We start from the raw sequence: 15,422 nt of genomic DNA, 5'->3' as shown, positions 1-15,422 counted from the left end.
GAAACTCGGGGCGGCTGGCGACGACGACCATTACTGGGCACCCTATCGATGGTCGTGTCGCTTTCGCGGTTTGAACATTGTCACGAAAGTCGAGCCAGGTCGAGCGGTGCACGGACGGGGCAATGGGCAGTTTTTTCTCGAAGAGTCACATCTATCCAAGGAGCTATTTGGAACCCTGCTCAGGTGAATGGCTTTAGGAACCTTTGATCTGGTACAGAGCCCTCTCCCACGTCCACCTCTGGTCCCTCTTATCGCACTACTTTCGAACGAGGAGCGTGTCCGGCTAGATAAGTCGCAGATCGTGCCTATTTCAAGGGGGGCGTTAAGCCTTGGGTGAACGACGACATTGTGTACGAAAGCTATTTTGGTCAAAAAGCTGATAGAAAAACTCGGCTTTGCCTTCAAGCACGATGGGGAAACGAACATTCCCCAACCAGTCAAGGAGATTGAAGATCAATGAGTATCTTAGTAGCATACTGCGATGCTGATAGTTCACGAGGGTTTGTGAGAATCAGAGACGTCGGTGCCGGAATACCAGCTAAAGTGAGACTAGATCGAATTCGGTAAAGCGTGCTGTCCTCACCAATGCAACGAGACCGCTGGCTCGAAGGACAATAGAATAGGAATAGCATTTTCGCATTCCCATCGCCATGGACCGACCTATCGTCCTGATGAGCCCGGGCAGGTCTCACCCACATCTTGGTCGACCGAGCTTGGTAGCTCGGCTCGAATAGAAGTTGGCTTCAGCATGGCAGACGTTCTGGCTGGACGTGCACGAGACATAATGTCAAATCTAATGAAATGTCATTACGACATGTGTATGTTCTCATAATCTAAGTCATTACGTACGTCCCCCCCCCCCCCCCCTCAGTCGACCTTCTCTTCTATGCTGAGACCTTGATGGTAAGCTTGCCAAAGTGCTTCTGGTCCCACATGTACTCATACGCCTCCTTCAGGTCCTTGAGCTCAAAGACCTTCTCGTCAACAATGGGGTGGATATCATTCGCCTCGATCGCGTTGACCATGTCCTGCATCTGCAGCCTGCTACCAACCAGGATACCACGGACTGTGCAGATGTTGTTGAGAGTCTCAAGGAAGGTGGGCTGGTTCTTCTCCATGCCGCCGATGAAGCCGATGATGGTAATTACACCATCAATAGCGATGGCCTTCAGACTCTGAGCCATAGTTGTAGGACCACCGACTTCGACGACGTGCTGCACGCCCACGCCGCCGGTGAGCTCCTTGGCTTTCTCGCCCCAGGAGGGTGTCTCCTTGTAGTTGATGACATGGTCTGCGCCGAGCTTCTTGAGCGTTTCGGCCTTCGAAGCCGAGGATGTGGTAGCAATGACGCGCGCACCTGCGGCCTTGGCGAACTGTAGTGCAAAGATCGATACACCTCCAGTCCCCTGTGTGAGGACCCAGTGTCCTGGCTTCAGCGCCCTGCTCTCCAAGCCGTACAGCGCATTCCACGCTGTCAATCCCGCACAACTCAGTGTGCTCGCCTCGAGATCGTTCAGGTTCTTGGGCGCTGCGACCAGGCCCTGCTCATCGAAGACACCATACTCGCGCAGTGTGCCATCGACGGCGCCGCCGAGGCCGGTTGCAAGGGAGGCTCCGTCGAGGGAGCCAGCGATGTGGGCTTGGTTGAAGAGTGTGACAACACGATCACCGGGCTTGAAGCGTGTTACGCCGCTCCCGACAGATTCGACGACACCGGCGCCGTCTGAGCCGGGGACTACGCCGTCTTTCGCGGGGAAGGGGTACTTGCCCTTGGGGATGATGAGGTCGCGGTAGTTGAGGGATGCTCCGTTGACTACAATATGTTAGCAGGCGCTGCATACAAATGTGGTATGTCGGGAGCGCATACTCTTGACAAGGACGTCCTTGTCGCCAACCTTGGGGATCGATGCGCTCTCATCAAGTTTCAGTGCGTCGAAGCCGCTCTTTCCGCCGACTTTCCACTGCTTGGTCGTTGATGGTGCCATATTGTAAGATATGCAGTGTTGTGATTAGAGTTGGTAGGTTTTGAACAGCAATTGAATGTTCACAAGTTGTAGGCAGACCAGGAGGTGCGAATATGGCATTCTCCATCATGGCGGGGCTCGAATTTATGTATGTAGTCGTCTTTACAAAATGTGGGTCCTGAAAGTACCGGTGGTGACGCAACAATAACGGCCGGGATCTGCCAGCCTCGTGCTCGACCCACATAGCCGCCGAGAAGCCAATTAGGATGTTCGAGTGGAAGTGCCGTGGAGTGCATTTCTAAGCTTCCAGAAACAGTCCTTCCTCGTGCTGTGCGTTTCGGTGTGGAGATAGCCAGTTTGGGAGTCTGACGATCAAGCGGGATGATGAATGCGGCTGCATGTGACGGAGGATTATTATCTTAGCGCTAACGCGGAGATCGTTCGGGCATGGACATCTGCATTATTAAATACGAGTGCTTCGAAATTGCGATTAGTTTACGGCCTCTTCCTGGTATCCTATCGCAGACTTACGAAGGTAAGTGATGAGTATCTTGTACTGTGCAGTTTTCGAGTGCAAAACTGTGACTGGTCAGTGCGGGCCCCACCCGATTTTCCGCCGAAGCTTGAGGACTTGCTGGCTGCCAATATCGCTGCGCCTCGACTCCCTCGAATTTCTACATATTTTCCTGCTCTCCAGTCATTACGCAAGCTCGACTGCTGCACTTGATCAGTCTTTGCGAATGAATGTCGAGCTCGCTTTGAGAATCAAAGTGTAGATGCAGAGGGTGTGTCCTGGTTCGAACAAGTTGTTCATGTGTCAAGGCCTGCCAGACACCCCCCATCCTTGGTCTTGAGGCAAGACAGGCTCCTTATGAAGGATGACAGGCCCGACGTGGATGAGTGTGCGTCGATATGTCGTTGGAAGCCCGATAAGGCGGGCGTTGATGCTGGCTGGCGTGTTACCGCCAGCCACGAACTTCGCCATGCCGGCAATATGGACTTTAGTCCTGCCAGTCAATAGAGTTTAGGGGCCGCCAGGCTCCGCTTTAGTGGCAGTTGGAGATGGTGGAGCTGAAGAGTGAGGAGAAGGTGGGTATAGAGTCAAGTTTTGTCTCACCGCATGTCTACGCTTCAGCATGACGACCACAAAGCTTGTTTAAAGCATTCCACGACAATAGTCAAGCTCAGAAGACCATCTCTTCATTCGACGCGACAGCCTCAGCTCAAAGCCACCCGGCTGCAGCTAGCGCTCCTCGTGCTTAGTGCTATTTGGAGCTGAAGTCTCGCCCGCAGTATATCAATGGTAGCGCTCATATCCGCAGCAATATCGAGGATGGCGCAAATCTACCTGCTCTACCTGCTCCATACCTTTGGTTTTTACTGAGTGCTCACAGGACAGCTACAGCTATATCCAACACACGTCGGGCAACTTTCTGCTGGCTCAGGCCTCTTACAAATAAGTCGAAACGACCAACAAGAAGTTCGAGATGGCAGAATAGCTTCGAAGCTTGCGTCACACCCATATCGAGCCCTTTCGACTCCCACAATAACCTTTCGAGGTCCCCACTCAGCGTACTCGTCACGCGACGCCTCGCCAGGTCTGCGCGCAGAACCATGCGACCCGTTCCACGATCCAATCGAGCTGTCCTACTGGTCACGACCATCTTTGGATGCACAGAATTCGCGCAGCTCGCACGAACAACCTCTAAAAGATGAGCGACGCAGACGGTCTCATGAAAGCTCGCGCTCTAGAGCATATCTTCTCCCAATACAAAGCAACACCCAGTATGTGCCGATATCAGGTCGACAGGAGAGCCCTCCGCCCTCAGTGCGCTCAGAACGAGAGTCGATGTTCTCGATGAACTCGCTATATCAGACAAAGATAATGGACGCTGGCACACAAGCTCTAGTGGATAAGAGGGTTGGAGAGTTGGCACAATGGCACATACACTGGACGACCTCTGCGATCATAGCATCTTTGTTTGTGGCAGGAGTTATAGGCGCTGTGAAGCATCACTTCTTCTATGCACATCTGAACGGCAAGCCAGCAACAGAGCAACTCATGATGGTGCGGTACGGCAAGGCCCTGGCATTCTTCACTAAGAGCATGTTGGTCAACACAGTCATCGTCTGCTATAGACAACGCACATGGCACACCCTTCGAAAGAAGGCTATGACTATCATGGCATCGACGGCCTTTTGTCTGCGACAGAAGACCCCACGATGTTCTTTCTGAACTGGAAGATGGTCAGGCATGGCAAGCTAGCCACATTGATGGCGATCTGCAGTTAGTGAGCGCGAGTGTTGCGCAGTCCTAGGAGCCATGTACTAAAGCAACGTGCAGGCTTATACCGATAGCTTCCATCCTGTCTCCAGCTTCACTCACACCCCAGCGGAGACCTACAATCATGACTATGATCTGCCCAGCTGTTGCGACACTCAACTTGACGCGTGAAGCTGTATTCGACTTTCGGGAAGAGCAACATAGTAACTCGCTTGGCAACTCGCTCATCTACTACAACAAAACAGACCCAAGCGGGCTGCGAGATAGGTACTTCGACTACTATGATCAGCCTTCGAAAATTGCTCCGGGGCTGGCGTTTAGTAGCGCGTACTTGAAAACGGCTCAGCCACGTCAGAAGGTAGAGCTCAGTTCTGCGGCACAGGCTGGAATCGCACGTATATGATCAATTTCATGGCTCTGGGATACAAATGTGACGACGTGAGCGACGCTGTACCTAACGACGCGCCGTTCACGATCGATCAGATTGCACCGCAGGGCAATTTTATTTACCATGCTGAGGTCGATGAAGACGACTACAAGAGACCTCAGACGTCGACTACTGAAGGCGTACCAGATCCAGGATATCCGGAATCGCTTGGCGTCATCGAAGACGAGCCAGTATTATGGATTAGATATGCCGAAAACACTACTACGAAATACCCAGAAGACTCGCCATACACTTAAAAATTGGATTTGGGTGCACGAACCCAAGATGTTCAAGTGCGTGATGCACCACACCAACTATACCTTCGAAATGCGCTACCGCCCCGCGCAAAATGCAACACTCAAGCAACGCTACTTTCTCTACCCCGTTATCAATACAACCCTCACATCCGCTCCAAACAACGACAGTCCATTCATTGCAACCCTACCCTCCGCCTTCACTAATCCCCGCACCAACACCACCGCCTACAAACTCGCCGCAGCATACCACTCCATGGGCACCATGCTGCACACCTTCCTGCGCGGCGACATCGAAAAGACCTTCGACACATTCATCATCACACGCTCCGACATCCCCGAGACGCGGCTCATGGACGGCCGGACATCGTACCCACAGTCCAACCTCATGGACGCAGTCCAGGACTTGTTTGAAGATATGTTGCTCACTTTGCTATCGAAACTGACGCTTGTAGCGGCTGAGATGGTTCCTGTAGAATGTGTGAAGAGTAGGACGATGATTGTGTATATTTATTTGCCGTCGAGTTTGTGGATTGGGTATGCGATTGCGGTTGCTATCACGCTTGCTTCTATACTCACTGGATCGTAGGCGATTTATAAGAATGCTGTTGCGAGTGATACCTTGTTCTCGCGCATCTTGGTTACAACAAGAAACCCTATGCTGGATCATATCAGTGTCGGTGCGTGTCTAGGCGGCGACCCGTTTCCGAGAGAACTAAGGGAGACGAAGTTGAGGTTTGATAGGTTGGTTAAGGATCAGCCGCGCGAGGGGACCATTGGGGAGGGTTGAGAATTGCTGTTTTGGAACGAGGGGCGAGACGGGGGATATTTTTGAGAGGCATAGTTTTACGGGGTTGAGGAGGGCTCGTAGTGAGGTGGGGAGTAAGGAGAAGAAGGGGTTGCATTGAAGGTGATGGGACGTCTGGGTGAAATTATGATAAAGAGATTTATGTGGATGTCATGAGTATACACGTCAATTTATGACAATGGCATCTGTGCCTGGTATCCAGCCGGCGTCTTCCTCCCCCCAGTTCGTCAACACGCTCATCTCTGCTGCTTTAGTGGTCCAGCCAATCTACCTTCACATCTAGTTCCCGCCGAATAAAAAGTTTCCTGTAGCACCGCCGCCATTGTCGCCAGCATTGTTGTTTCCGGCGTTGTTGTTTCCGGCGTTGTTGTTTCCGGCGTTGTTGTTTCCGGCGTTGTTGTTTCTATTGTTGTTCGCGTTTTGGTTGTTGTTGTTGTTGGTGTCTTGAGCAGCATCATCTTGAGCGTTGTCGTCATTCGCATTGTCATCAGCTGCCGCATCGTCCTGGTTCGCGTCGTTTCCTGCATTGGCGTTATTGTTGTTCTCCGTTGCAGCATTGTTGTTATTTGCCGCGCCCGCACCAGCAGCAACGTTGCCTCCACCTGAGATTGTAGCATCGAAGGGCAAAGCTGTGCTTGGGTTGCCAGCATTCTCCTTATCGGTTGCAATATTGTTATTCAGCTTTGCCAACTCATCCTCCAGCTTCGCGGCCACATCCTCGCCTTGAGCCTGCTTGGCCTCGAGCTCGATCTTCGTCGCCATCAACTTCAGGACTTTGTTCTTCGTCTTTCCGGCGGCCAGAGCGTCAGCTTCGGCGTCTGTGGCAGCCTCGATGGCGGGGTTGAAGGCCTCAGTCTCGGCATCGTTCGCTACGTCGTTGACCTGGCCGAGGAAGTCGAGATCTGCGGCGTCGATATTGGCAGGGTTGTTAAGGTCGAGCGCGGAAAAAACTGCGAGGGCTTCGGCCTCGGCATTGCCGGCTTGTCCGCCGGAGATGGAGATGGCATCATAGGTTGTGTCTGCAAGAACGGGACCGGACTGGCGGACCTTGAGTGTTGGTAGGGCAGATGAGAGAGCTACGAGAGCGGTGATCGTAGTGATTTGAAAATGCATGTTCGGTCGTATATCGGTTGTTGAATATGTGAAGGAAGTGATTGGATATCAAAGACAATAGTGAATGTAGTGGTACAGTCCAGCAGTGATGTATCAAAGATTGAACGTTACAGCGTCAAGCTGAGAACTGAACAAGATGTAGATTAGAAGAGAAGAGCTGATGCCTGATGACAGAAAAAAACACTAAGATGGACTTTGCCCGAATTCTTATACTCATGCCCAGTGGTACTCATGATTCAGGCACATTGTGTTGCCTCTGGCATAAAAATGTGAGGTCCTGTTCAAGCCCTCGAAACTAGGCTCGGAGCGCCTTGAAGCCTTCCAAGGCACACCTTCAGACGGGAACGATGTACTAGCTTCCATGCATATCATCCTCAGGCGCATGCTCGAAAGGTCGCCTGAAGTTTCCACACGAGTGAGCATGTTACTACAGGCGCTGACAGCCCTGTTACAGACGTTACCCGTCGCAATCTGGTGGGGTTGACAGCTCGATGTGGAAGTGTTCCTGAAATGCAAGGCTGTGAGACACGTTCGACGTCAGGATTGGAGACAAGGGAAGCGGGACGCATGAGCTTGGCAAAAGCTTGGCGAGTTAGAGGTATGTCGCATTGCCATGTTGGGCATTGCGTTCGCAGAATTACAGGTGTTCGGCTTTAGATCGCGCAATGTAAGCGTTTGTTGCCTGGGATGGAGGAGAGAAGATGATGAGGCAGGGGTCAATGGCGCTAGTGGCTCGCTTGTGATGACGTCTCGTTCTCGCACTCGCTCTGTACGAGTGTTGTTCATATCCTTTCCATCTCATCGTTTTCCAATTTAGCTGAATTCAGTGGCATTTATGGTCTCAGACTTGATAAATCATTGAAATTCTAGATGGAAGTGGCCGTTTGACACGCTGTCGTGACGCAGCTGCATGAGCTCTCTGGACAAGCACCCAAAGCTCACGGGGCGTAGCGGAATCCTTCAACACCCTCCAGCGCTGGCTTCTTTCCCTCATCTGCGAGCTTGTTCTGGCGCTTGAAGTACATCGACATGCAGATTGTGACGATCGAATACAGAATCTGCATAGCTATGGTCGCCCACATTCCTGGAAGATATTGCTGTGATGGTTAGCACCTATCGAGCCGCCCAAAGGATATTGCGAGATACGTGCCGGTGCATCTTTAGCCTGGAAGATAGTACTGCCAGTCACTCCGCCAGCCGCGCCAACGGATATCATCACAGCGGCAACAACAGCACGCTTCTGAACTCGCGCGGTCTGATTGTTACCGTACGCCAAAGAAGCCGGAACGTTGCCCTGTGTTCCCCATGTGGCAAGAAACAGACCGAAATACCTGGCAGCTGGAGGCTTGGGATACAAAACGAGTAGAAGTCCGATTATAGCGATGACTGACTGGCCTATGAGGATTGGCCATCGCAGACGGATCTTATCTGAGAGCCAAGAGGTCGCGAGCGAAGCAAAGACGGTAAAAATATAAGGCGGCGACGAGAGCAACTGCGATTTAGCGTAGCTGAAGCCCATGCCTTGTCGTAGGATGATGGGCTGGAAGAAAGCCAACGAGTATACGCTCGATGCAGCTACAAAGTACTGGATGGAGCTGCAAAGGTCAGTATTGCAGGTTAGAGGGTTCCGAATTGGCGATTACTGACTACATGAGCAATTTCCAGTCACAGATCATTCGCAGCGTCTCTCTGATCGTGGCATGCTCGATTTGCTTGTCCGACTTCTCCATTGACACTCGCGCAATGGCGATGTGCTTCTGACGATCGGTCAAGAATCTAACTTTCTCCGGAACTGTATCTTGTCAGTCGTGTGATGATTTCGAGGGTCACGAAGCTTACATTCAACTAAGAAGAATGGCGCAACCAAGCCTGTCACTATGGTGGCAATTCCTTCGATTATGAAAATCTGACGCCTCTTAGTAAGCGTGCAAGGTTGTTCTTTTTCTGACTTACCCAGCGCCAGCCTTGGCTGTACAGGCCATCACCAACACTGATGAGCGACAAGGCATACGCGAACTGCAAGGTGTCAGGTCATCCTGCGGGCGTATAAACTATTGCTCGACTTACGATCGGTCCAAAACCTGAAGCCAACAACGCTGCCATGTAGAAGATCGATACTCGCTTCGCTGTCTCGAACTGTCGATACCATGACCCAATAATATATACCGCACCAGGGAACACTGAATTTGGTGAGCTTGGGATGTCGGTATCAATAGATACGACTCACGGCCAGCCTCAAAGACACCCAACAATGCGCGCAGAGCGGTCAGGGCCTCCCAGCTGTGGACAAAACCCATACCCAAGACGCAGGCGCCCCACGCGGTGATGAGAAAAGGCAACCAGATCCTAGCACCCAGCCGGCGAATGACATAGTTCGAAGGAAGCTCGAAAATGCAGTAACCTGGGGCGAGTCAGTCCAAGTCTTTGCTGGAAGGTTCTATCATTTACCGATGAAGAACACCAATAGGGCGATATTATACCTCTGGCCAGTGAGTCGCAAATCTGCACCCAGACCAGCAATATATGCAGAAGAGATGTTCGTTCTGTCGAGCAGCGAAAGACCAAACTACCAACCTTGGTCAGTGGACAAGGACGCAATCTCTGCCAGATTGAGGAAAAATACCACGATGCACAGCATGGGGAACACGCGCCAGTCGGCCTTCTTCACGATCGCTCGCTCTTCTTCTTGCGTCCAGTCTTGCTCGGGATGGATATCCCGATCCCTGGGTAATGGAGAATTATATGCCTTCTCGACATGGTCGACGTCATGTTTCTCGTCAACAAGCATGGTCATACGTGGGGCTCACTTTGAAGTATGTAAGATGTTGATGTTTTGTTGGACGTTCAAGAGCAGATTTCACAGAGGTAGGGATCGCCCTCAGTTTTGTACTTTCCATCACCACGAGTGTAATAGCCTGCTTACTCCATTACGAGGCAAGTGTACCATTGACATGGATCACAGGATGTCTTTTCCGACATGACACTGACGCCAGAAAATGTGGAATGTCAATGTTGTGGGGCGACAATGTCCCGTCGGCAGACCGTCGTCGAATCACAACAAAGGTTGTGCGCTGTATGCAGCATGGCCTGGCTTGGCCATATCCTACACTCGCATTTTCCCCAGCTGCCAAGCGCGCCCCCCCGCACATTTTGCGGGATAAGCATATCAGAAATCTGGGGTGCAAGATCTATCGGGGTAACCGTCACATAGCCTATTTCTGCCTGATATCGACTCCAATGCGACCTGCTGACACGAGTCTTGGATGAGTGTCTGAATATCTGTCCATGCATTGGGGTGTCGTGTAAAGTTGCTCGAGTCAACAACAGCGACTCGACCACAACCCGACACACTACCACGCTAGACTTTCGCCAAACGTGCACGTCACGTGGCGTCATGTGGTGATACGCTGATATGAAAAACGCATGCTTTGGGCAATGAATTCCCTCATAAGCTCTACTCGCTATCCGCAAAGGTCAAGACTCAGAAAGCGACAGCATATGTTCATAGCCTATGCGAACTTCCAAAAACCTTCCCGTGTCTGGAACAAAGGAAACTTCAGTTACATTTCGTTTCTCGTCCTTCTCGAGTTAGTGTGAAGGGTTTGTTTGCTGCGTACGACAAGCCCTTTCGTCAGCGCGTTCGCGTCCGCCTCAGAACAAAAATCAGGTCTTCCCACAGCTTAATTATCACTTGCAAGTCAGATATAAAGCAGTTCTGGGGCAGTAGTCTCATATTAACATACTGCAACAGTCATGCTGTACGTTGAACTGCTGCAGGATGTTGGATGAAGGGACGGGCAGCAAACCACTAGTGTTGGGAAAACAGGGTAAGGTCCTGCACAGCAACTTTCGGTGGTGTTCCTGAGTGCTTGCTTGAGTACTAAGCCCAACGCGGGCGGTATTGTGAGAAGTTGTAACCACATGGTCTGTGTCACATGATATGTGACGGTTTATGGAGTGAAGCGGTCATGTCTGCCACGTGTGCTGGTGCAGTGCTCTTGCCTGTTCCAATAGCACTTTCTGTCTGAATGACAGATATGTCATGTAAACAGACCCCGCTAGGGGTTGAGTGAGAGACAGAACACTGAACAACAGAACAACAGAACAACAGAACAACAGAACAACAGAACAACAGAACAACAGAATATACTGATTTTACTGCTTTGCGCTGTCACCCCTGACTTACTGCCCTGCGCGGTTACACCTTCACTTATTGCATTTACTGCAACAGTTATGAGCCTGGATAGCGACTGAAGCTTGCCAACAGCCCAAACAGCGACTGAGAAGCTTCCTCACCACAACAGATTGCGACTGAGAAGCTTGCTCACTCACTCACTCACTGACTCACAACAACCGGCCGGCACCTACAATTGGGATCAACAATTGATCATACTGTATGGAGCCACCAACACATCAACCAACAATGACTACCAAGTCAGACCCTGTGGTCACCCAAGTGACTGTTGTCCTTGATCGAGCCAATGACTGGCACAAGTGGCTGTTACGATCCATGAACAACTTGCAAAACAACACTGAACAAACAGGACTACGCAACGAGACGAGAGCAGCCAAGGAACTGCAGTATCGATTGACCAAGCTGTGAAGCCGCGTCAGTGATACCCAGTATAATCAACACTCGCAATATCTGTTATACGAACCGAGATTGTACGAAAAGGACTGCAGTGGATACAACGTGGATCTCGTACACAAACAATCGTCACAGACCCATCCACTGACAGAAAACTGGCTGCTGCAGTCTACCAAGGAACCTGACACTGCTTGCACAAAGCTGTACCAGCAGCTTGTTGGCTCTCTTGCTTATATTGCTGTCTGGGGTAGACCTGATGTTGCCCAAACACATGTTGTCTACACCTGTCACCTCACCAATCCAGGACAGTCTCACATCTCCAAGATCCAACAGACCTGGCGCTACCTGCTCAGCACAAATGCTCTTGCCCTTGAAGCCTCTGCTGGCACAGAGGAGATGGCTGAATATCTCTCTGATGATCTAACGTATTGCAATCCTCTCTTCTTTGGATCCTTTGATGCCTCATATGCTGACAAACCTGAGACTCACCAGAGCTCTCAGGGGTACGTGTTCAAATTTGGTGGACTTATGATCAACTGGAAGTCAACAGTCCAACGCACAGTCACAAAATCTACTACAGAATCAGAACTACTCTCACTGTTGCTCACTGCCTCACAGATGGAGGAGTGGATGCAATTCTTTGCTGGCATCAATCTCACGCTTGACTGTACACCTACAATCTGGTGTGACAATCAACAGACTGTTGGTATTGTCACAAAGCAGCACAACAAGCTTCACACAAAAGTCAAACATGTTGATATTGTCCGCGCAGGCAGCGCTCTCATTAGTCAGCTCGTTTGATTAGCTCCCGCACTAGCGCACTGTAGATATCGACCCGCTCTGATAGCACCAATACAACAACACCATAACGCCCTTATCAGGATATACCCCCTCATCAGATATCCACCAGCTCTGGATTTGACAGGAGGTCACTGCCTCACAAATCAATGTTCAATGGGTTCCTACTGCTCATATGCCTGCTGACGGACTCACAAAGATACTACCAAAGCAAAAGTTTGCAGAGTTTATCCGCCAGCTTGGCCTGGTAGACATTACAGAGCGTCTCAAGGGTCTACATCAGGTCAACATGGACAACCTTGACAGTGTTATCCAATACTGATCAGCTGTTGTTGACTCTCCGCCTTTGAGTCTACACCAGCTGGGGGGTGTGTCACGGTTCAGGGTGCTCCTGCCTGTCGAGCCTCACCTGCCATGAGAGTGACTGCCACATCACACTAGCGTTGTTTACCGCTACTCACCTATACATACTGTCCGTAGCTTCACACAATACAACCTCAGTTCAATCCTTCAAATCTTCCCACAGCGTACTGATCACTCACGATCCACGCCCCAACAGATCTAGATGGCTGCTGGGAAGTCACTTGCTGCTGTAGCGGCAGCTAAAAGAGTTCAATCTGGAAACCAATACCGACAAGATACAAGGCCGTTGCCCAATACTGACATGACCTGGGATTTGCAGTCTCCCATTGTGTCTATCGCGTTGCGCGAGTACGTACACGGTTGGCAGGACTTTGTGCGAACACTACATGCTCTAGACGCCGAGCTCGCTAGAAGCAGGGGAACTCAAAAGACATTCAGAGATAACCCAGATATCGGTAGCTTCCTACCAACCCTTGCAGAGGCCTTAGACGAAGTATCGTCTTTCTGCGAGTAGACTATATGACACTGGATGCTGCTTGTCGTGACATGTCAGCGTATGGACGAACGCATGGGTAACGGACGCATGGGTGGGGAAAATCCGGATGAATCGTGGAAGTTTTTGACCACTCGATTATTCGAGGTTGTTCTCGTTGTTCTGACAGAGCTGAAGAGTGCAAGGCAATTGCGAAAGGAGAAAGGAACGGCGCCCCAAACTGACATCGCAATGCGAATCATACGTGATTATGTGAATGCAGGCGCAACGGATGTCCTATACTAGAAGAACTTTTGGTAGAGGCGAACAAGTAGAAGCAACCCCAGCATTCGCAAACGCAATAAGTTACTACAATTTTCCACGCCGGACAATGCGATCGATCAGTGAAATGGTATGCTCGATGGTGAAATATCATACTTGACATTATCTGACGTCTTCAGCAAGGGGCGCCCTTCTGAAATGATGCTGAGCTGCCTATTGTAAGCCAAGATATCATTGTTTGATATATCCTCCGTTGCATCTGAATATCAGCTATTAGATATCACCTTTAGATCACTAGGATCGATAGCGCACAACAAACTCATGTTGACCCGATGTTTAACAGATCATCAACGACTTCTTGTCTGGTATCGCTCGTGGCAAACACTTCCCCACGGAGGATACTCGAGGTTGCATATGGCACTTGCGACGCGCATGCAGGGTCATTGCCAGCAGGAACGATACGCGAACGCTCTGCAGTATCTACTCCGAAGTCTTGAAGGATTTAAGGTCCTGACCAGGGACCATGTCCCCTTAATTCTCTCACCGTATCTTCAAAAAACATGGATCAACGGAGACGTTCCAAAACAACTTCCCCGCGCTCGACTCCACGTGTCATGCGCTATCTCCAACGGGGAAAGAGCACTCGTCGAGACTTAGGTGACCAAGGAATTCAATTCTCAGCATCTCATACAACTGAGCTCTGCAAGGTTCTCCTGCATGTTGTTTGGATACAACCTTGGAAGACGCATTGCTTTGCGACTCAACCCTGGCTGCCAACGTTGCAGCTACAGCGCATAAAGTGCTGCAATTGAACCTCGTAACCACGCTACTCGAGAACTGCGAGACGGTCGGGTACATTGATCGGAACATGATCTTGTCCCTCTGCCAGATTGGTGGCCTAGGCAACACAGCGGATGTATGCGAACCCCAGGCATCCCACACAGCCCTGCGGAAGAGCGCTTACAAACAATTTTTAGACGGATCCTTGAATCTTTGAACACCTCGAATGTAAGCTTCCCGTTCGTCGCTACGAGACATGACAAGAGACGACAAGGAAGCATATCTCATCCCAAGAAGAATCAACGCACAGGATGTGCCTCTTCAGCGGTGCGACTGGCGATCAAACAATGCTCAATGCAAATGTTTCATCTAATTTGTGGCTTTGTACACACAAAGAGCGATGATGATGCTGATTACATGCAGAAATTATGCCATACCCTGGCACTGGCCTTTAGCCGGCGCATGCTGACCACCTTCGCGACCATCTCGGCATTTGAATGGCCAGCCCTGCGCTTATTGGGGCTTGGTGGCTATTTGTGAGAGCCAGTGGTAGTCGCAGATTTGAATTATTTAGTCATATGGTCTCCGGGTGCAGCGTCTATTCAAGAGTCGTGAGATTCCCTTTCACGACGTTTCGAGTCTTTGTGTAAGGTACTATAAACAATCCACTGCCGAGTTGACGCAGTCAAGAAGGATGGAACAGAGGTCAAACAAAGACACAGAATAGAATTGGAGAGTTTTGAAGTTCAGGCCTCCCCACTTGCAGCGCGACCTCAGCCCTGAAATCACGCACGAGCATACCGAGTCCGTGCGCGTGATGCCCACCATCGCATAACGCCCCGCCAAACAAATTGCACCCCACCTTCAATACCTCACAATTCAGTCATTATGGACTCAATTCAAGAGGCAGTTAGAAAATTCGATTTGCACAATCAATGCAAAGACATTTCATATACAAAGTTTGCTGAAGCAAAGGGAATTGATTGGTCTACGTTGGTGCAGAGGCACAATGTCACGGTATCCTCTCCAGATCCCCTGACAATATCCGGATCCGCTCCGTACTGTCCCTGACCGTACGCACCAAATCCCCAGCATCCTTACACGCCTCCGAAGCGGACGTACAACCTCTGGTCACCTCTGGAGCGGGCCTGCAACCTCTGAAGCGGGAGTATCAGAATTCTGCAAGCCCTGCTCTGGGACTTGCAACCCCGATACCTATCCAACTCAGTTCCGATTATTAACCGGTGTCACGAAGATGCTACGAGTAGGCCCTTTAGGACTCGCTGGGA

At 50.7% G+C, this 15,422-nt stretch overlaps 5 protein-coding genes across 5 annotated transcripts; 2 read left to right on the top strand and 3 right to left on the bottom strand.

The window, feature by feature from the left end:
- Window positions 1-884: 884 nt before the first annotated feature.
- BU25DRAFT_333478 (NAD(P)-binding protein) lies at window positions 885-1,985 on the bottom strand (the record flags this gene model as incomplete). Its single annotated transcript, XM_033702483.1, has 2 exons — window positions 885-1,813; window positions 1,868-1,985. The coding sequence occupies 2 exons, from the start codon at window positions 1,983-1,985 to the stop codon at window positions 885-887; spliced, it is 1,047 nt and encodes a 348-aa protein (XP_033565202.1).
- Window positions 1,986-3,297: 1,312 nt separating this feature from the next.
- On the top strand, window positions 3,298-5,837 carry BU25DRAFT_428767 (uncharacterized protein; the record flags this gene model as incomplete). Its single annotated transcript, XM_033708520.1, has 8 exons — window positions 3,298-3,337; window positions 3,524-4,032; window positions 4,104-4,251; window positions 4,299-4,575; window positions 4,611-4,866; window positions 4,913-5,479; window positions 5,519-5,677; window positions 5,721-5,837. 8 exons carry the CDS (start codon window positions 3,298-3,300, stop codon window positions 5,835-5,837), a joined length of 2,073 nt encoding a protein of 690 aa, XP_033565201.1.
- A 491-nt stretch (window positions 5,838-6,328) lies between these two features.
- BU25DRAFT_325624 (uncharacterized protein) lies at window positions 6,329-6,850 on the bottom strand (the record flags this gene model as incomplete). The annotated part of the gene is made up of 1 exon (XM_033702286.1): window positions 6,329-6,850. A coding segment is annotated over one exon (522 nt), but the record flags the coding sequence as incomplete, so codon positions are not given.
- An 872-nt stretch (window positions 6,851-7,722) lies between these two features.
- BU25DRAFT_445967 (pantothenate transporter) lies at window positions 7,723-9,688 on the bottom strand. The gene is made up of 9 exons (XM_033709465.1): window positions 9,474-9,688; window positions 9,299-9,416; window positions 9,078-9,251; window positions 8,918-9,030; window positions 8,804-8,866; window positions 8,690-8,756; window positions 8,498-8,642; window positions 8,001-8,445; window positions 7,723-7,947 (listed from the first exon to the last, which is right to left on the bottom strand). Exons 1-9 carry the CDS (start codon window positions 9,642-9,644, stop codon window positions 7,789-7,791), a joined length of 1,455 nt encoding a protein of 484 aa, XP_033565199.1. The 5' UTR covers window positions 9,645-9,688; the 3' UTR covers window positions 7,723-7,788.
- A 2,242-nt stretch (window positions 9,689-11,930) lies between these two features.
- On the top strand, window positions 11,931-12,795 carry BU25DRAFT_222960 (uncharacterized protein). The gene is made up of 2 exons (XM_033701337.1): window positions 11,931-12,191; window positions 12,338-12,795. Exons 1-2 carry the CDS (start codon window positions 11,967-11,969, stop codon window positions 12,485-12,487), a joined length of 375 nt encoding a protein of 124 aa, XP_033565198.1. The 5' UTR covers window positions 11,931-11,966; the 3' UTR covers window positions 12,488-12,795.
- The last annotated feature ends 2,627 nt before the right edge of the window (window positions 12,796-15,422 follow it).

This window comes from Macroventuria anomochaeta (assembly GCF_010093625.1).
Source record: "Macroventuria anomochaeta strain CBS 525.71 unplaced genomic scaffold BU25scaffold_5, whole genome shotgun sequence".
Lineage (NCBI taxonomy): Eukaryota > Fungi > Ascomycota > Dothideomycetes > Pleosporales > Didymellaceae > Macroventuria > Macroventuria anomochaeta.
The sequence above is the reverse complement of the archived record's forward strand: the minus strand, read 5'-3'. Positions and strand labels throughout refer to the sequence as shown.